This window comes from Erpetoichthys calabaricus, chromosome 2 (assembly GCF_900747795.2).
Source record: "Erpetoichthys calabaricus chromosome 2, fErpCal1.3, whole genome shotgun sequence".
NCBI lineage: Eukaryota > Metazoa > Chordata > Cladistia > Polypteriformes > Polypteridae > Erpetoichthys > Erpetoichthys calabaricus.
The window spans coordinates 277,073,001-277,093,618 of NC_041395.2; the positions used below are offsets into that span (position 1 = coordinate 277,073,001).

A 20,618-nucleotide genomic window follows, 5' to 3' on the forward strand; every position below is an offset into this window, starting at 1 on the left:
CAAATAAAATGCATTTTTTTGCCATGGGCTTTAAGGCTCCTTTTTCATATTGTTGGAACTTTGTCTATACAGTTCTTTACGACTGTTTTTAAGGTTTTAGACATTTTTCGAAAGTGTAGAACTAAGCCCTTTTTCAAGGTATTCAGACTTCGAGTTTTGTGTCGGCTAATATCACAACACAATTTCTTTGTGAGGTGTAAAGTGCATTTTCAACCACAGAGCAACAAGGAGTTACGTGGAAAATAAAGTAGGCAAGTGGGCAAGCCACCTTACCTGGCAGTCACAGAGTACACTTATATAGGTATGCCCAGAAAGGTAGCAGGGTCTATACTGTATATTACTTTATCTCCTTTTATTCATCCCTCATTTATATTAAATGTTTATTTTTGCATGCTTTGGCCTCTTTTACTTCACTCCAGGTTCAGAACAAAATTATCCTATGGTGTCAAAATGCGATTATGAAACGAAAAAAAAAAAGTAAAATGTACCTTATTGATATTTTAGACAGTTAAGGTGACTGATCAAGTTGTAATGACCGGATATAAAGTTGTAAATATAAAGAGAATACCCAAAAGTACACTCTGAAGAGATGTAAAACATTGTTATTTTATTTAACCGGAAGCTCTTCACAGAGGAAATTATAATTGCTCTAGTTAATAATAATGATTTACTGAAGCCATTCTGAACCTTTATGGGGTAATTTAGGGAAGTGACTTGAAATTTGGACATTTACAGACCTTCATACCAACAATATATTTACATCCTTTAAACAACTTAAATGGAATTTCTTTTACATCTGTTGATGTAGTTCTTGTATATTTAGCAGTCCTCAGAACTATATGAAAAATAAAATTTTGAAAATTACTTGATTGAAAACTATAAACCCGTTTTAAATTAGGTGAGGCAATTAGTTTTCTTTAGAGATCACACCTTGTTAAATATGTTAATAATGTACACATGTTCATTTGGAATACACACATGTTCAACTGTATGACTTCACAATTACTACTGAACTTGTGAGGTCTCACAACTAAAAACTGCAGAACTGATTAGTTTTGTTATCTTAAAAGACCAGGTTGTTGGTTTTGTTAGAAGACAAAAGCTGTAATAAGTTATAAAAAGACAACCAAAGTACCAAGCCTTCCTAGCAGCAAGGTTCAGAGTAACAAATTGCAAAAAACATTGTACAAGTCTCACAAAACAAAGACTATGTCAATAACTTGATTCATCAAACAGGAAGGGCAACCTTCAGGAAAGTAACCAAGAGGCCAGCTACAAGATGCTATCAAGCCTCTGCCTAATTAGGTCATATATTTTGGGACTGCTGAAGATCTATAATATCTGGATGAGTTCAGTGATTTGTGGAGATAATGCTAGTAGGAAACTCATGGATATGACTTTCTGACCTGAATTCTTAGAAGTATGACCTCTGGCAGTTTTCAGAGGTCATATTAGTGTTAACGATGGGAACTGCTGACCCTAAGAAGGGAACACACACACACACACACACACACGCACGCACGCACACGCACGCGCACACACAGTGAAAAATGGCACAGGAAAAGAGCTAAACTTCACAGCATTAGTCAGAAAGACAATGTTATCAATGACTTAAATAATATACTTAGATGTAGTTAAAGAAAAATGGGCAACAGTAAACAAGGTTTCTCACTAGTGTATGTCCTAGTGTAGGTGTTTAACATTTCGCTGTTAGCTATGGATATCAAAAAAGTATGCAAGTTAACTTCAATTGCATGCTACTATGAATTTATTACACTTTTTTGCCATATGTAGTCAAATTATTCAGAATACACATAAGTGATCATGTACATGTCATATAAAATGTTCTATTAAGGTTGTTCTTTATCAGTACAAATGAATACACAAATATACAGTACAGCATTTCATATTTTTTTGCTTTCAGACGAGGCATATTTATTATAAAATTTCATGCCAGGGGTTTCAAAACACATGACTGTTGCATGCACCTGATTGGCTGGCTGTCAATATATGATGGATGAATTTTGCTCAAACTATTTAATCCAGTGCTTCCCAACCTCTCCCAAACCATGGCACCTTTAGTGAAATCTTTCCAGCTAATGGCATCCCTTCACTCTGATATGTAACTACTCAAATTAACAATTTAATCTTAACTCATCAGTTGAGTAGAATGAGATTCCTATTTTTATAAGGCGTACCATCTACACATTTTTGCATTTACAAAGGTAACAAAAATAAATTGCCAGTAAACCAGTCTCAAATGAAAAACTTGAACACAATCCAAACATGAAAAGTGCAATAAGTCACAAGGCACAAAGCAGACTATAACATCATAATTAATGCGAAGGCTGGCTTCGAAGAGAATTTGAAAGTTTGTCAATACGAGCTCGAACTGCAGTTGACAAACACACTCGTAAGTCATTTTCAACTGAACAATAAACATCCTCTGTGTTTTGTCTTCAGTAGTGTCAATGCCGAGAATGCCTTTTCACACAGATAAGTGGTGCAGAATGGAATAAGTATGCCGACAGCCTTAGCACCTAACACAGGATGTTCCTTTTCAACCATAATCCAAAACTCTGTTAAATTCATGTCCTTAAACTTCAGCTGTAATGTTCGGTCACTCGCAATGTCAAGTAGCTGTTCTTTCTCTGTCATCTGTAAGTTAGACAAGTCCAACTGCTGATGGAATGGGTTCCTTATCCAGTCATTGCTAGGGATGTCTAAACTTGGAAAGTAATGTTGCAAATTGTCTCCCAACTGTGACAAATGCTTAACAATGACATCATGCAACACGACGGCGCCAGGATCAGCCTGTACTGCACCAGGAAGCATGCAAATTAAATGGGTTGTTTCTATTTCACTTGTCCACATCAGAAGTTTACGACGGAAAGCTTGCAGCTTGTCAGTAACAGACAGTATGTTCGAATCATTGCCCTGCATGCCCGAATTCAATGCATTCAATACTTCAAAAATGTCAACGAGATATGCAAGTTTACTGCACCATGTTGGATCAGCCAACAGTGTTACGAACTCATTGTTTGCTTGTTCATTAAGAAAGAACTGGCGGAGTTCATCTCTCAGTTCATACACCCGTGACAGAACTTTACCTCTTGACAGCCATCTGACTTCTGTATGCATTAGCAGAGTGTAATGTTCTGATCCCATGTCTTTGCACAGTTTCTCAAACAGTCTGCACTTGACGGGATGGACTTTGATGAAGTTAACAATTTTAACGACCTGATCTAAAACTGACTGCAGTTCAGTTCCCAGCGTCTTGCTCACAAGTGCTTCTCTATGTATGAAACAATGGGTGGTGATTATGTTCGGATTTTCACGCTTAGCAAATGCCATGAAACCACGCATTTTGCTGGTCATAGAAGGAGCACCATCTGTGCAAATAGCAACACACCATTCCCACAACAAATCATTCTCACTGAAAAACGTGCAAACATGTTTAAATACATCTTCTCCCTTCGTTTCAATAAGTTCGTTGCAAAACAGAAACTGTTCCAACATTTCTGTGCCGTTCGAAAACCTTACAAAGGCCAGCAACTGGGATTTTCCACTAACATCTGTAGACTCATCGATCTGCAGAGCAAATCGTTTACAGGTCTGAAGTAAAACGCACACATTGTTGTTGATGTCAGATGACATGGCTTCTATCCTCCTAGAAACGGTGTTGTTTGATGATGGCATTTTGGATATCACTTTTTCTGCATCGTCACCAAGCATCGTTTTCACCATTATCTTGCATGCTGGCATAATCAAAGATTCGACTATGGTGTGTGGTTTTATTGCCATGGCAACCAGTTCTGCGACTTCAAAACTAGCCAACTGGGCTTTGTCTGACACCGACACAGTTTTCATAAACAGCTGTGCTTGCTTCTGCTGGCTGTCCATTAAACACCTAAAATATGCTGAGTTCTTGTTATTTGCATTCTGATGCTTGGTTTGAAATTGACTTTGCAATTTGCTTGGAACCATGGCTTCATTTGCAAGGATATCACCACACAACAAACATCGCGGGCGCTGAATACCTTTTTTGTCAATAAATGTAAACCCATAATTCAAGTAACTGTCCCGATAGTAGTTTTCGTTTTTGCAACTTTACTGCTCCCCGCATTATCATTTTCATTGAGGTCGTTGATGCTGCTGTTGTTTTTACGTTTAAGACTTTCACTACAGTCGGCCATTTTCGGCGCAAAAAAAAAACAAACAGACAACAAGAAGCAACGTCACTTACCCTGTGGCAAGTAAGTAAATTAGAGCTAATATTTATTAATTCGTCAGACTGCATTTGAAATAGGATGCACGCTGGACTGTATTATAGCACACAGGTAGCATGACTTCAGTCTTGAGGTGTAACTGGTATTATTATTATCAGTTCAAATCAAATTTTTTTATGTTCTGACACCTGGCAACGGCACCCTTAGTCCATGCTCACAGCATACCAGGGTGCCGCGGCACACGGGTTGGGAAACACTGCTATAATCTATCTTTTCCCAAATAATAAAGGCTTTTGATACTGCCTGAGGTATCGGCATGTCTTCATATCCCAGGCTATAAACCACTTTAGCGATATGTTGTGAACAACTGTTATAAAAGTGAAGTATAAGGGAAGAGGATATGCTTTTGATGTTATAATGCCTATACAAGTGTCCTGCATCTGAATTCATCTTGTTAGGACTGAGCAAAATATAATGAAAATTTAGAGAATAATTTGTAGATTTTATACACCATAACAACCTATTTAGATCTGGCTTTTTTCTATAATTTGCTTGAACATTCCGGTTGATTTTGTGACCTCTCTCATTGCACCAAGTATCATAGTTTGCTTTCGGTACCGATTTATTTGCGTGAATCTGAGACAGAGGCTGCAGGCCGAGGGAAGGGGGAAGCATGACATCAGGAGTAGGGAGCAGGAGTAGGGAGGCAGGGCCCTCCTCGCCATCCCATTTCACTTCTATGCAGGTGGAGCCACGGGGCACAGCTAGTATAACGTAAAAATGGATTAAAAAAGTAGAAGAGTGAAAAGAAGACTTTCCTAAACAATTATGTTACAAATCACTACATAACACAACAAAAATGGGAAAAAAAGTTTTTTTCTAGAAATAATAAAATACTATACATGACTTTGTACACTATTCAACAGATAAAACAAGCAATGTTGAACAGTCAACTCAAAACTGGATGCATATGAGAGAGTGAGAGAATTGTTCCATGTGATGGACTGGCACTGTATCCTGCACTTGATGCAGTCAAGGCCCTGGTTCCCAAGTGACCATAAAAGGAGGTAAGTGTGTTTGAAAGTGGATGGATTGTTTGAAAAATAAGCATGATCTCTGTTGTACCAGCAGAACGCATACAATATCTGACTCTGTTTCTCCTTGCTAATCCCATTGGGAGTCTTATTTTAACTATTTGTGGCAAATGAATGACACCAACTGCTCTTCAAAACTTACAATTTTGTCCAAAAACATTATAATCACTATTATGACTGAGTGTTCTGTACAGAATTAAAAAATAAACAAACATACTGAAAACACCACTAAAATTAAAAACAGCAAGAAACCCCTTGCAGAGTCACCAGCAAATGTTTGGGGAATTTTATTTATAAACAAATTAATATAAGAAAATGTATGCATGGTGCAACATTTGGTTGTGTTCTGAGACTTAAACCTTTTGAAAGTTGGAGCACATATATTTTCCATTGAGTTCTTCAAAGCGTTAGTCATCCCATTTTCTTTATTAAATATTCTGTAACAGTAATTCATATTCAAAAATAACAGCAATACTAAAATGTTATTACAAGTGTTAGTAAGGTACACAAAATACACGCTTTTTAAGAGCAATTTACAATATTAGGTAGTTGAAAATGAAACCCAAATAGGCTTGGGGCTAAACTGTCAACCACAGTACAGACTAGCATCCACTGTACCCAAGAAGCCCAACTAGAGAGAAGTCTGCATACATACTAACACAATCAGATGTAACTTTAATTCATAATGATTTACAACAGTTAACATTTCCTGTATAAACTACGTTACTACAGGTGCAAACATGGACCAAGGTGGCACAGTGGATAGATTCTTCATATATTTTCACATCATGGGTTTGAAACTTGTAGCACTATTCAAGTAGTTTGAACATTTTCTCTCTCTCTGAATGTGCGAGCTTTTCTCCCATATCACAAATAAGTGGTCATTACATTATTTGACAAGGGCAAACTGGCTTAATGTGAGTGTGAGAATGGGGAAACCAGTGGACTGTCATTCTGAGCTGGTTCCTGCTTTCTGCCCAATGCTACTTGGGATAGGCTTCAGAATCCAGAGACTCAGAATTAGATAATATGGAATTCATAAGTTTGATTCAAACAATATTTTTGCTGCTGATTAAAGCATAACACAGAAAAAAACTCTACATCTGTTCCATAGACCTTTTCACTTGTTAAGAAGTGTCCCTGGTGAAATAAGGAATGCAAGTCTAGTTTTCCTAATTTTCAAAGAATGTAGCTTTCTCCCCCCCCCCCCCCCCCCCCTTTATGCACATTCAATTACTGACCTAGGTGTCACCCTGAAAAATGTCAGCTAAAAAATATTTAAATGTAGTGGGAGTGTGAATTAGTAAGCTAAAAAGCTATGACGTTAATGAATGCCAGAAGTGATAAAATCCAACCAACCTGATAATACACAAGTTCATTTGCTTGTTTGAATGGAGATTTATTATTAAAAAATATTTGAAAACAACAATCCAGCAAGGAGCATGGTTTGTAATGGTACTGTTGTGCACAAAATATACACTAAACATTTGTCGCTCAATTGTGTATTGGTGTTTGTAACACCCTGAAGTTACTGCAACACTGGTCATTCATAAACAACCCACAAAGTGCTTTCAAATTATGTAATGGGTTTTACTTTTTTAGAGACCATCATAGTTTCGGAGTGTTTAGTGGTACTGCCTCACAGAACACAACTTTTTACCCAATCTAAAAAAGGTTGTTTTAGGTTACCTAAATTCTAAACTTGCCCCCTATGAGTAAATGTGGCTATCAGCATGAGTGTACTGTGTGAGAATTGGTACTTCATACAGTGCTGCTCCATTACTTATACCAAAAGTACTGTCTGGAAATGCACAACCATATAATCTAAATATATAATTCACTAAGTCCATGGCAAGCAAGACGCACGCAAGACAGCCACGCCCGCCAACTCACAGAGCCCCGCCCACCAACAATTCACTAAATAGCCGACCATGGCACAAGAGCGAAAGCATTTGCCAAGAATGTGTTCATTAATCAAGAACAAAAGTCGGAGGTTCGAAGAAGATCACATACCATCATAGTTCCGACCATACATGATGCCGACTGGCGATCCAGTGGCGTTATTCCCATGACCCACCGGGCAGCCAACCGGGTAACCAAAGTCTTTGGGTTATGGGGGGAGTATGGTTGCAAAGCTGAAACTGAAAGGAATTGACGGAAGGGAGGTGTGGAGCCTGTGGCTTAATTTGACTCAACACGGGAAACCTCACCCGGCCCAAACGTTGCTCACAGGTGCATGTGAACTGTAGCGTATGGTTGTAAAGCTGAAACTTAAAGGACCTGGCCTGAACGTGGCTCACAGGTGCATGCGACTGAGGCGGTGTATGGAAAATGAACAGTCAACATGACTCACAAGTGCATGTGGACTGTACACAGACGAAAGCAATTCAGGTGAGGAGTTGGGGGCGGACACATGAGCAGGCAGTGCGTACTGAATGATGACTAAGAGATGACTTAAGAAATCGGCAGACTAGAATGGCGGGGGCGGAATGGGCATCAGACGATCGAACTTGCCTATCTAGAGAATGTAAATGTCCTAACACGGGTTCCATAGGTGAACCTGCGGAAGGATGGTTACTGGTTGCGCCAACCCGTCGTTGGACGGTTAGAACCCGAAACCTCTCGGGCCTGCTTCCCCAACCTCTCTCCAGAGTTCCATCTTTGCATTCACTTACAGTCGTATCCTCAAACCCACCCCATTTGGACAACTGTGTCTTTCAGGAAGTGTTCACCCATCAATACATAATTATGTGGCGTATGCTACGCCGCGGATTGGCTAGTGTCAACATATAAAGCAGAGTATGACTATGGCTTCTTAATGATTTTTAGGCTAAAGCTAGCCTTGCTGAATTTGGCGCAAGAATGTATTCAAGGAAAGGTCATATGAAAGACATTTTCTTCTCAGATGAAAACTTTTGGAATATTGCATTGGTAAAACAGAATTAGCACCACACTAGAGAGTGAAGTGGGTATTGGGGATATGAGGAATTCAGTGCAATGACTAGTGGAATGGATTGAAATTGAATTAAAAATGTACCCAGTAAAAGAATGTCAGCAGTTAAATACTGCCTTTGGCATCTCATATGAAAACTGCTCAGGGTCTTATTTAGTGGAATTTGGGCAAAATATATATAAGGAAAGAAATGTCACCAACCATACTCAGACCATAAACAAAAATTCAACAGACCAAGGTGCTATGTCCTGGATCTGTTCTGTTATAACAATTCAGAAGCACAACAGGTAAGAAGAAAGCAGAAAGTGAATGCTACTTTGCATTTCTCATTTAAAACTAAAACAAAGAAGGCACCAGGCTGCTTAGCAATTCATGGGTACTTTTCTGGTTTGTTGCTTCTAAACTGCTTATAAAAATACATCACTCTGTTTAAGGCAAACAAAGCTGTCTACGCCATAAACTAGTAGCAGCTGGTATGTATTCAACTCCACAAAATCACTGACAGACAACTACTCCTTTTTTCCCTCAGAACAAATATTTAGCAAGGTTCTATTTGCAAAATGATGTCCTATCTCAACCTGCTTTGGGAGATAAAGTACAGCACGTGTTGGTTCTTCTGAGGACATGTTGCAGGCCACCACTGCTACAAAAAAATACTCTCCACTCCATGTAGACATTTGCACAAGTGGGCAGGACAAATACAGTAACTAGCTGATTTTTAATGTATGGTACAAGGTGCTTTTTAAATACACATAAAACAAGCACACCTTCAAAATAGAAAAGTAAAATTCAAACTCTTTTTACAAATAAAAATAAACAGAATAAATTATAAATAAACTGACTTTCCAATTCAAAAGCCTTGAAAACATTTGTGAACATCTGCTAGTAAAAGTATTTTAAAATTTTTGTAAATTCAAGAAAAGACATAAGTTTGTCAGAAAATTACAGACCATTCACTGAGGTACGGACTGCATATAGTGAAGGCAACGTTTTATTCTTAATTTTTTTATCCACCAACTCCTAAACAAGTTTTGAAACATTTATATTGATAGAATTCAATTAAACACTCTTTTATATGTACAACACCACAATGACAAAGGAGACTCAACCCGGGAGACAGTTTATGACACCCCTCAATTAGCATTACATATCCGTCCCAATGACCTCCAAGAGTCCACAGGAAATTCTCATGACAACTAAAGATATTGTCAAGGTGACAGTAAAAGTCCATGAAAGTGGCGTTGCTATCACTCATGCATTCATAAAAATGTCCATTCCACAAGACCTCCACCACATTTTAAAAAACATTTAACTTTACTCAATGCCTGACACTTCCATTATTCTTGAACCTCACATCACAGGGTACTTTTCTTTCCAACTGCCTTAACAGTACCTTTTAAAAGAATTTCAAGAATGATAGTTTAGTTTCCTCAATATACAAATCTCATAAACATTAAAAAACAGGAGTCATACTTTAGCTGTGAGAGCAATAGAGATATAAGTAATTTCAACTTACTTGTCAAGGAAATCTTTATTAACCACAGCACAAATGTCCAGTAGTGGGTTGCCCATTCCAAAGAGCATATTCTGGCTAGGAAAGAAAAAAGATAAACATTAATAAATAAACAGGACAGCCTTAAACAACAAGCATGCAAATCACAGATATAAGTGAATGTGTACCCATGAACTAAACAGATAAAGACGCATAAAAAAGGGAGTGATAGGGACAGAGAGACAGACATAACTTTATTTGTCCCAAGAGGAAAATTAGCTCTTTACAGAAGCTAAAGAAATATTATAACAAACAATATCAGCAACCCCTCTCAAATACACACAAAAAAATGACAAAAAGGAAAAAAATAATTCTGATTTCACAAAAATATAAGGCCAGTCACAGTGAGTCATTATAAAGTGGTATTTGCCATAGGTATGAAGGAGCCACAGTAGCATTTTTTGACTCTACTTCTGTTATATAATTTTTTGGCTAAAAGTACTCAAAGATACTGCGTTAGAAAGAGGATCATGTATAAGGGGCTGACACATTTGTCTACAAAGTGGGACAAAATGAGCCGCTCCATATAGTCATTAACTGAATTAATTTTGGATTTTTTTTTAAATTCAGCATTGGCAAAACATTCATGTGGTGCGGTGTATAATGCTTTGACACCCAAGGCAAAATTCTCCAAGTAACAGAAGTCCATAATTGAAGAAAGGTGTGGTTAGTGGGGCTTTCAAAATAGTACATTGCTAAAAACAAATCAGCATACACTAAAGCTGTGTCTAGCAAAGTGAAAGTACTTGCCACACTGTACTTGAATGGTACAGGAGCATATGAATAATTAGTGCACCTGTAGTCTATCCAATTCAGTGACTAATTCTGCATTAATATACAGGCATAAGCAATATCATTTATGTGAGGTAACTTGACAACAACAGAACAAAAGTGTTTCTTCAGAAATTCCAAAATAAAATGTTGCTGTAAATTGATAAGCTTGAGTCTTAAAGATGGGACAAATCTTAAAAAGAAAAGAGTGATCTCAAAAATTAAAGCAACAGGCGTTTGTGACATTTGAAATTTTTAATTACTTTGACTTGTCCATAAAATATTACTCTTCATAAGTGTTATTAAATGAGCTAATAACAGCAAATTTCACAAACATGACATAGTGATTTTCTGTCAAACCTGATTTAAAAAATCAGTTACAAAAGCAACTTTAAAATGTTTGTGTAAATGATTATTAATTATCTTGGTATTTCATGATTCATGTGCCAATAATAATCATTTAATCCTTATTTTTAGTATTGATTTTGAGCAGTATTTACTTTTCAGTTACTGGAGTGAAATAAATTTAGTGCATGCTGTGATGGTGCTGGTCGGCTCCACACTACCAGTTGCATCTTCGGGAGCCTCTTGAAACTGCTGCCACCATCACATTTGGTGTTTTCTTCACCGCACTGTATCATCCTCGAGTATGTGATCGGTGGTAGCGGGTTCCCTAGAGCAACGGAGAGTGTGGAGCCGACCCACACTGTCACATATGGTGGCAGCAGTGGGATGAGCTATGGCACAGAGGACTGAAGACTGGAAGAGAAACAGCAAGTAGGATAGGTGCTTGAATTTTAAAAAGAACCCACGGACTCAAGCCTGAGGAGGGCATTTTGAGAACTTAACTTTTTAATGGACATTTATTTATTGATTGACTGTTTATTGTCTTTTAAAGTTCTTGTTCTTTTAATGTCCTGTTTTACAAGAGGGCTTTGGTTTTGCTTTATGAATGGGTTTGTTTTACTAGTTTCATCATTTTAGTGCAGTGTGGGGCCATGCTATGGACCTGTGCTATCAGTTGCACTGGGTCAGTTGAGGCGTGAAGCTTTCCCGTGCAACTTGAGGCTTAAAGGGGAGAGGTATGTATAGCAGGTACGTGGCTTAATATTATAGTGGCCCATTTTTAAATAAATGAATAATTAAATGACCAGCCCAATCTCCGAGGGTGTTTGTGCTTGCGCAGCTACGGGAGGTTGGTGAGGTAACTGGGGCAAAACGCACCTCTACGTGAGGGTGCAGTCTGTCTCAATTGCTTCATCGGCTTTCTGCAGTGTGCGATTGAGGTCCTGCACCCACAGAGGCATATAAGGAAGAGCCAGCACAAGATAAAGGAAAAACAATAGACTGGCCAGCAAGAGAAAAGGGAGGAGAGACAAAAAAACAGTTAAAGAGTAAGTAGAGGAGGAAAAAAAGGGGCAGAGACAGAGATAGAGGGGACTGTTCAAAACCGGGCAATGGGGACCAGAGCCGGGATTTGAAGGTTGACTGCACCGGACTGAATACGGGGAGGAGATGTCAAATTTGAGAAGGAAGGACTGGAGCTCAATTTTTTATGGACTGTCTCCAGTTTTAACCTCCAATTTTAATGGAATATTTATTTATAGGAGTTTTTGGGTGTACTCACACTAGGCACGTTTGTTCTGTACCATGCTCGAGCTTGATTGTCAAACCTCCCTCCCTCACTGGCCCGCACTCACATTGTGCTTAATGTTCTGGGAGCAGGCATGCTTTCATTGTGACCATGCGACTTCGTGTGAAGCCAAAACAAGATCCAAACATGGAGTAACAGCATGCATGCCAAAATAATTTTACTTATTTTGTGTTTTCCTTTGGAGTCGTGCAGAGCAGGATAACGCTCTACCCTCTGACAGATTTATTGAGTGTGCAATGCAGCATTTTGCTGTTAATCTTGCTGCACAAGTGATAAGATTTTTGCAGAGACAAATGATGTAAAGGTTACAATTTGCAGCTTTTCTTGCCAACTACAATTCACGTCCGTCTTTTTATAACACGACTGAAATGAGAATTGCACTATCTGACTCATTGCATCATTGACGTCATATCTGTTTTCCATGTTCAGCACCTTAGCGATCACTCCCGAATCCTACTGTACCGTGCTAGGGCACCATACAGTTGGCCCAGCACAGAGCGATCACATTAGTCAAATGAATTGGACTTTGGGGTGTTACTTGCAGACAAATGTGCTCAGACATGGAACAAACTGCAAGTGTGAGTACACCAGTTTAGCACTGTACTATTTGAACACTGTTTGCTTGGATTGTTTTAATAAAAGCACTGGAGCACTTCTGCACCTACCCCTTGCTGTGTGCGTGTCTGTCCTCATCCGCTAGCTCTTCCTCAGGTACGTTATCGGCGGTAGCGTCTTCAAGAGGCCCCCTAGAGCAACTAGGAGTGTGGAGCTGACTAGACCTTCACACATGCATAGGGTAAGATAAATTACCCCAAAGCTAATAAAATTCCACCATGCATGTGGGGTGGAGAGATCCCCCTCCGTCATGAAAGTGAAGCTCCAATTGTTTATCTTTATGCAGTTTTTGCTGAATCAAAGTGAACACATTTGTACTATTAGTATTAGCAAAAGAAGGAACATATTTTGAATTCACTGTTAATTGTTACTTTGAATGACATAATAGCGTGATGACGTATGATAAAAGCCTAATCTGCTTCAAACCGAACTTCTTTAATGACTTGTGTAATTCTACTGATTTGTCTCTCTTGGTCAGTCATACTCACTAATCCAACACAAGCTCGGTTTACTGTTCTGCATTCCTCAGGGTTATACAATTTTCATTTTGTTGAGAGATGTGTTTTTACAATGATAACTAGGAGTCCAAAAACATATTTGTTGATGACTATATAACTTAAGTCATAATTTATCATGTACAAAATTGTATTGTTCATTTTTATTTTTTACATATTTATAAATTTTATTTTGTTTTTTTTTTAAAAATATTTCTTCTTGAAAAGACATATAAAAAAAGATTTTTTATTAACTTGCAGTTTTGTAACACAATTTCATTGACAACCACAAATCAAAAATGAAAACGATTTAATTTAGGCATTATATGGCATAAAAACAAATAAGTAAAAAATGGAAAAAGGTATTTAGCATTCAGTATTGTGTCTTATGAAATTAACTTCAGTCAAAAAGTTTAATTTCAGTTCATACTTCATAGACTAAAACATTTTTTAAGTGCTTAAAAATGTATTAATGATTCATGACTCCTTATCCATTGAAATGCTAGCTAATTGCTCAAAGGATTGAATAGCAGACATTTAACTCTCTGGCTTGAACTGATAAAAGTACAGCTTCCCACTCCCTCACTCGTCTTTCTCTTTCCTTCTTCAGAATCAATGACTTTAATTGTATATAAACTGCCAAGCCATCTTAGTCTAATGCAAAGATGCAGAGAGGTTACAGCTGAACTCACCAATCACAATGAACCACAAATCACCCTGAGCGATATTCTTAAAGATTTAGGTTCATTTATTATATCCAATGTATATACAAGTATATTCACAAACACATTACCTTTACAACACTAATACAATTGACTTAAAATTTAATTTCCCTGTCTTTTAAATTTCACATTTTGTGATAAAACATGTTTCACACTTAAACGTGCTTTTAAGTTTTCTACTAATTTGGAGCATACTGTACCTGTAAAAATATTTATTCTAAATCCATACCACAAGACTTAATGTACATATGCAAACTTACCAATTATTTGGACAAAGAGAAAAGAAAAAAAAAACAACTATCTTAGCATCTTGATTCTTCAGATCATGTTATGCAAGATTCTTTACATAAATGTTTACTGCAAAAGCTACAGTACGGTAGATTGTCTATCCATTGTTATTAAAGGCTGCTATTCCCTTGCAAAGCTCTGAAAATAACTATCCAGAATATTCTTTCTGCTCATTTTTCCTCAGCCAGTAATTAGTTTTGTCAAACACATTATGATTCCATTATTTATAAAACGGTTTCAATATTTAATTTTTCATGGTATCAGTTTTACACACCGCACTTCCGGTCCACTCAGACATTGTACACATTGCATCATCTGAGTGTTACATGCATTGTTACGAATATGGCTATGTCAGTGGTGTAAGAACTTTCTCCGTCACATTTAATTGACAAAGAGTGCGGCCACAGTGGAAATACTGTGGTTTTCTACTAAATGAAGACAGTAAACTCAAGGATTCAAGCAAACCTGTATGCAAGTTGTGCTACCACACAATACAGACCAATAGGGGAAACACCAATTTAGCACAACATTTAACGGAATGGCACACAACACAGTATAGAGAGTTTCAACAGGTAGTTGTTATATTTTTAATTAAGGAAATATATGTATGTGTTCCTGTTGCATTTGAAGTAAAGATGTGACATGTGTATTTTACTTGTAGTTTGTTAAGCGTTTCCCCGTTTAAAACAACAACCTGCAATTATTTTTTCCTGACAGTTCTGTTTAGCTCCATATAATCTTTTGAGATTGTGTAGAATTGGCATTGTAAATGTTTAGAGTCGTCAAATTGTTAGAAATCTTTCAGTTTTAACACAATATATATAAGGCATATAAAAGTGATGAATATGTGCTCTGTTCCTATATACTTTATAAGAAGATGATAAAAAAAAAATATAATTGAGCTGCATTGTGATGGTCGCCACCGCCCACCCACTGCGCGAAGATGGTCGGCCACTGGAGCGTCACTCCCACAGCCAGAGACAGTGAACAGGCGGCAACAGCCATAGTATGCAGCAACAAACATTTTATGTTGATTTATGTGTGAAACCATTGTTCTGTGCGCTATTCAGAAAACTGAATTTTTTTGGAAAAGATATTCAGCCAGGCGGCACGATGGCGCAGTGGGTAGCGCTGCTGCCTCGCAGTTAGGAGACCTGGGTTCGATTCCCGGGTCCTCCCTGCATAGAGTTTGCATGTTCTCCCCGTGTCTGCGTGGGTTTCCTCTGGGCGCTCCGGTTTCCCCCCACAGTCCAAAGACATGCAGATTAGGTGGTTTGACGATTCTAAATTGGCCCTAGTGTGTGCTTGGTGTGTGGGTGTGTTTGTGTGTGTCCTGCGGTGGGTTGACACCCTGCCCAGGATTGGTTCCGGCCTTGTGCCCCATGTTGGCTGGGATTGGCTACAGCAGACCCCCGTGACCCTGTGTTCGGATTCAGCGGGTTGGATAATGGATGGGTGGATGGAAGATATTCAGCCTTGGGCCAAAACTGAAAAAAAAAAAAATTTAGCCCTCAAAGAGTTAAAATTCAATGCTATGTAACAATTTATAATGTCTAATATTTTAAGAGTTTTAATTATTTAATTGCTTTGCATGTGATTACAATGGTTATATGTTATTTAATATTCTTTATGTTTTGCCTGACATAATACTTTTTTTTTTTTTTTTTTTTTTTTTTAAGATATAGGTAACATTAATTTTCCTAAAATAAACATGTTGCCAATATACAACAACAACAACAACATTTATTTATATAGCACATTTTCATACAAAAAGTAGCTCAAAGTGCTTTACATAATGAAGAGAAGAAAAATAAAAGACAAAATAAGAAATTAAAATAAGACAACATTAATTAACATAGAAAGGAGTAAGGTCCGATGGCCAGGGTGGACAGAAAAAACAAAAAAAAAAAAAATATATATAAATATATAAAGCAACTAAATGGTTTGTCCTATTATCAGAAAGAAGAGGAGAAAAGTTCTTCATAATCACAGCCTACCCTATCAGCTGTATTTGCACAACATAAGAGTATAACAAAAAAACACCAGAGGGCAAAAGATTAAACAGGGCAGTTGCAGAATACATATGCAACGATCAAGTACCTGTATATACTTTTGAAAAACCTGGATTTCAGCCCCCTCTGCACAGAAGCCTTACTTTTCAACATTTACTGATCTGTGGATCGGCAGGTCTGCCTCAAAATGCATGGCAGTATCTCTCAACTTTATTACACAATCCTAGGACATGCAAACCTGGTGTTTGGTCTGTGTCAGGTTTAACTCTGTGAGCACATAGGAGAAAGCTTAAGGGAAGACTTAGAGGAGGTTATTCAGGATGAATGGAAGCTCAGCATGACATAAAAGGCAGGGATCACAACTGATAATGCCCCATCGAACAAAAAGGCATTTCGAGAAGATCTTACATGGATCCCCTGCTTTGGATACAATTTGCACCTTGCAATTCAAAAGGACTTAGACATATCCTTCTATGTCTGCGGGCATATCAAGAGTAAGAAAAACTGTGTCTGCTTTCAGCTGGTCTCCAAAAATGTGCTGTAGCTGAAAATGAAACAACTTTCAGATTTCACCTTTACACAAATTAATTCACAAATGAGCCGACACGCTGGGATACCGCATATTATCTATCTATCTATATGAAAAGGTGGAGAGATTTTAAGAACAGCAGCAAGCTGTCTGCCCATCTCCAACAGACGGTAAGAAAAAATGGCACCTCATGCCAAAAGACTCTTTAGGCTGTAAGACAGGGGTCTCCAACCTTTTTTTTCCCCGAGAGCTACTTTTACAAAATTAAAATGGCAGAGAGCAACTCATGTTTTGTTATGTTTACTCTCATAGCTTATTTCAACCCAAACAAACTGAATAAGCTTGTTTTGCCTGAACATTTACAAAATGTTGGTGTCCACGACTCACATTTTGCATTAAAACATCACAAAAAATATTTACGTAACCTGCAAGTGCATTTTGTATATCTGTATGCATTTTCTAGTGCATCTCACACTACTGAATTAAAACATGAATGCTGTCAAAACAAAACAATGCAATTACAAATACACAGATATTACTTACTCATTTGTCATTTTGTTACATGTCACTGTTTCACTTCACAAGAGTATTCGCATGTCCAGTTGCATGTGTGATGTGTTTTTAGTTAGTCTGATGACTGGCACTGCATGGAGTCAACAAGAGGGGTGTATGGTGGAGTGGAGCCACTGTGGTTCACTCTTACGGAGTCATTTAAATGTTCATCTGTCAGTCTTGTTCTCAACTTTGATTTCATGACATTCATGTCAGAAAAGGCAGACTACTCATAGAGGTATGCAGATCCAAACAAAGCAGACATTTTCAGAGCTGCTTGGTGAAGATTCTTATAGTTATCTGGCTCTACTAAGCTACAGAAATGCCGAGAACACTGTTGAGACTTTAACTGCACATTATTTTGAAGGTTTATGAATATATAATATATAAAATCCAATGTCTGTCTGTCTGCTTTTCACAAGAGAACTACTTAACAGATTTAGATCGGGTTTTTTTCTATAATTTGCTTGAACATTCTAGTTGATTTTGCGACTTAAGAATCATAGTTCGCTTGCAGTACCGATTTATTTGCGAGAATCCAAGAAACACGCAGCGGGCTGAAGAGAGGGGCCTTCCTCACTCACTTGCTAGCTTCGGGGCGTGTTCCTTAACTCCGCTTAGCTAGCGAATGAGAGAACAGTTCAATTCAACTTTGTTTGATATTTAACATAATGTATTACTTAGGACTTGATGAGTTTGAGTCCGGATATTCTCTTAAGTGCATGCCACATTGAAAAGACAGATTGCAATTCAGATTATGGATCATGATTTTGTGTTAAAAGGATCGTGATATGATTTTTTGGAAAGATCGCCCCTCCTAATTTGACTAATCAAGTTTTCAAATTTATGCAGGATTCATTAACCCTTTGGCGAGCTACTTGGAAAGGGGTTGTGAGCTACCGGTAGCTCGCGAACGACGTGTTGGAGACAATTGCTGTAAGATATTTCACTGATGCCCTCAGTGCTGGAAAACATACCACCATCTCATCTGTTCTACTGTTAACATGGAATATATTTTCTGATTTGACAGCTGATCAGGGTGACAGCATCTTGAGACAGCAAAAAAATATTAAAAATTACCTAAGACAGTTATGAGGACCACCCTCTGCAGCTGGTTCTCAAAAAGTCAACATTTCTTGACCCAAAGTTTAAAGACAGTTTTCTTGTCTTAAAAGAGGAAGTCAAACAAATCTAAAAAACTGTTCATTTGCTTGACGTAGAAACCCAAAATCAGCAAACAAACAAACAGCCATCAAAGAAAAGCAAAACTGACCTGAAAGGACTATTAACAAACATACAGGGTGAAAAAAAGCCAAAGTCAGCAGTCTTAGCATAATGCATCATCTGAAATTGTACACCTCACAAATGAGTTCACAGTTTATGAGAAGATGCCTGAATTTAGTACAGCAGAACTGCCACTGGCATGGTGGAAAGCAAACAAGAAAAACTTACCTTATCTTGCTCAATTTGCAAGAAATTATTAGTACAGTGCTGCTTCTAGCTTTGCTTCAGAGCTCATCTGCAGCCCATAAAGGGTACGCCTCACAGTCTGAGCATGTTGACATGCTACCCTTACTTGCAAAAAATTTGGAAGCATTAAAGAGATTGTAATTTGCACTGTTTGCATTTGTAATGCATAGCATTAAAGTGTGCTATTGGTTTGTTGTTTCTTTAGTTGTATTTTATAAGAATTGCGCTATTAAAGTCATTTACTGTCCAACCGACTGTTGTACATTATTGTTTATTTTTTTTAGTGTGGGCTTGTGCATTTATTGTGTATTTTTTCTAGCTCAGCAAGAGTTACAAAAGGATGTAAAGGTTTTATTTTGCAATAAAAAAATATTTTTGAGTTACATTATACTGTGTTAAGTATCAAATATTGCATTGAATTTCAATACTTTTCTTGGTATCGTATCAAAGTTTGAAATTTTGGTATTCTGACAACACTGCCAGCAATATAACACAAACTTCCGAAAGATGATTTTCCAATAGTCCAAAGACTCGCATTAATATCAACAAAATATTCCAACACTACTAATGAAAGTGACAAGTCCCATTTTATATTATTTTTTTTGCCTGATTCAGTATACTAACTTGTTAATTTTGCAGTCTTTATCTGACAAACAAGTAAATAAACTCACACACAAATAAAAGCAATGTATTCTCTATTTTGTGAAGTAGGATAATAATCAATGAAGGTGGATAATTTCCTTGATAAACAAAACAGAATTTGAAATAGCCTACATACCACTCCTTGTCTTAAAAGTTTTTTTTTATCTTCCTTAAAGTGATTAACCTTCCTATATTTTTTGCTTCCCACACAAAACTATTCTAGTGTAATTATATTATTTAAGTACAAAGTGAAGCCTAAAGGAAAGTGAAAGAGTTTCTCACACTTTCTAACCCCACTCACAACAAGAGGCCTATGGAAATTCTCACAGGAGACAATGCCCTTTCTCTGACTCTGATGGTGTGCACAGATGTCAGCTTACACATCTGGCAAAACTAATCACAATTTATTTTTCTCTGTCAGCCAAGTACATAAACTAACTTTCTCAGTAGTGCTTCAGCCATAAACATACACAGAATTCAATGGAAATAATAAAAAAAAAATTAACTTAAAACTACCAACATGAGTGAAGAGCACTATGAAAAGAACAGTCAGCTGAATGCCTCACGATGTGTACATGTGTATCTTAAAATATTCTGTAACATAATTGTTAGCAGGGCTTGTTTTTGAAAAATATTCTTTTTTTTGCTTTAGGCACAATTTTATATTTTATTCAGTTATCAGATGCCCTTTGAGCCACCCACTTTTAGCCATCAACTTTGTCATCCTGGACAGAATAACAGCCCTTAAGAATCTGTCTAATGTAGTTGGTTTTGTTAAGACTGCAAGCTTGCTGCTTTATGTGCATTTGGAATAGTCTAGTCCCGATCCCACACTGATTTGAGGATATGTTATCCGTTTCCAATTACTGGATCCAGTTAATGCAACTTTAAGAAGCTATGCTGGCAGTACTATGCACAAGGCAGAAACAAACACTGGTCAAGGCACACTCACTCACACAAGTCCAAAACATATTTTCTAATTATTCTAACTTGTTCATTTTTGGGAATAAGAAGAAAATCTTTAGTTCACAGATAAAAAAA

At 37.4% G+C, this 20,618-nt stretch overlaps 1 protein-coding gene across 4 annotated transcripts in view; it reads right to left on the reverse strand.

Annotated features, from left to right (window-relative positions):
• LOC114647068 (adenosine kinase-like) overlaps nt 1–20,618 on the reverse strand; it is a 594,211-nt gene that overhangs the window by 522,142 nt on the left and 51,451 nt on the right. For all 4 annotated transcript variants that reach the window (XM_028795583.2, XM_028795585.2, XM_028795582.2 and 1 more), the window contains exon 2: nt 9,793–9,867. In XM_028795583.2, coding sequence (XP_028651416.1) covers nt 9,793–9,867 — 75 coding nt within the window. The remainder of the gene's footprint in view (nt 1–9,792; nt 9,868–20,618) is intronic.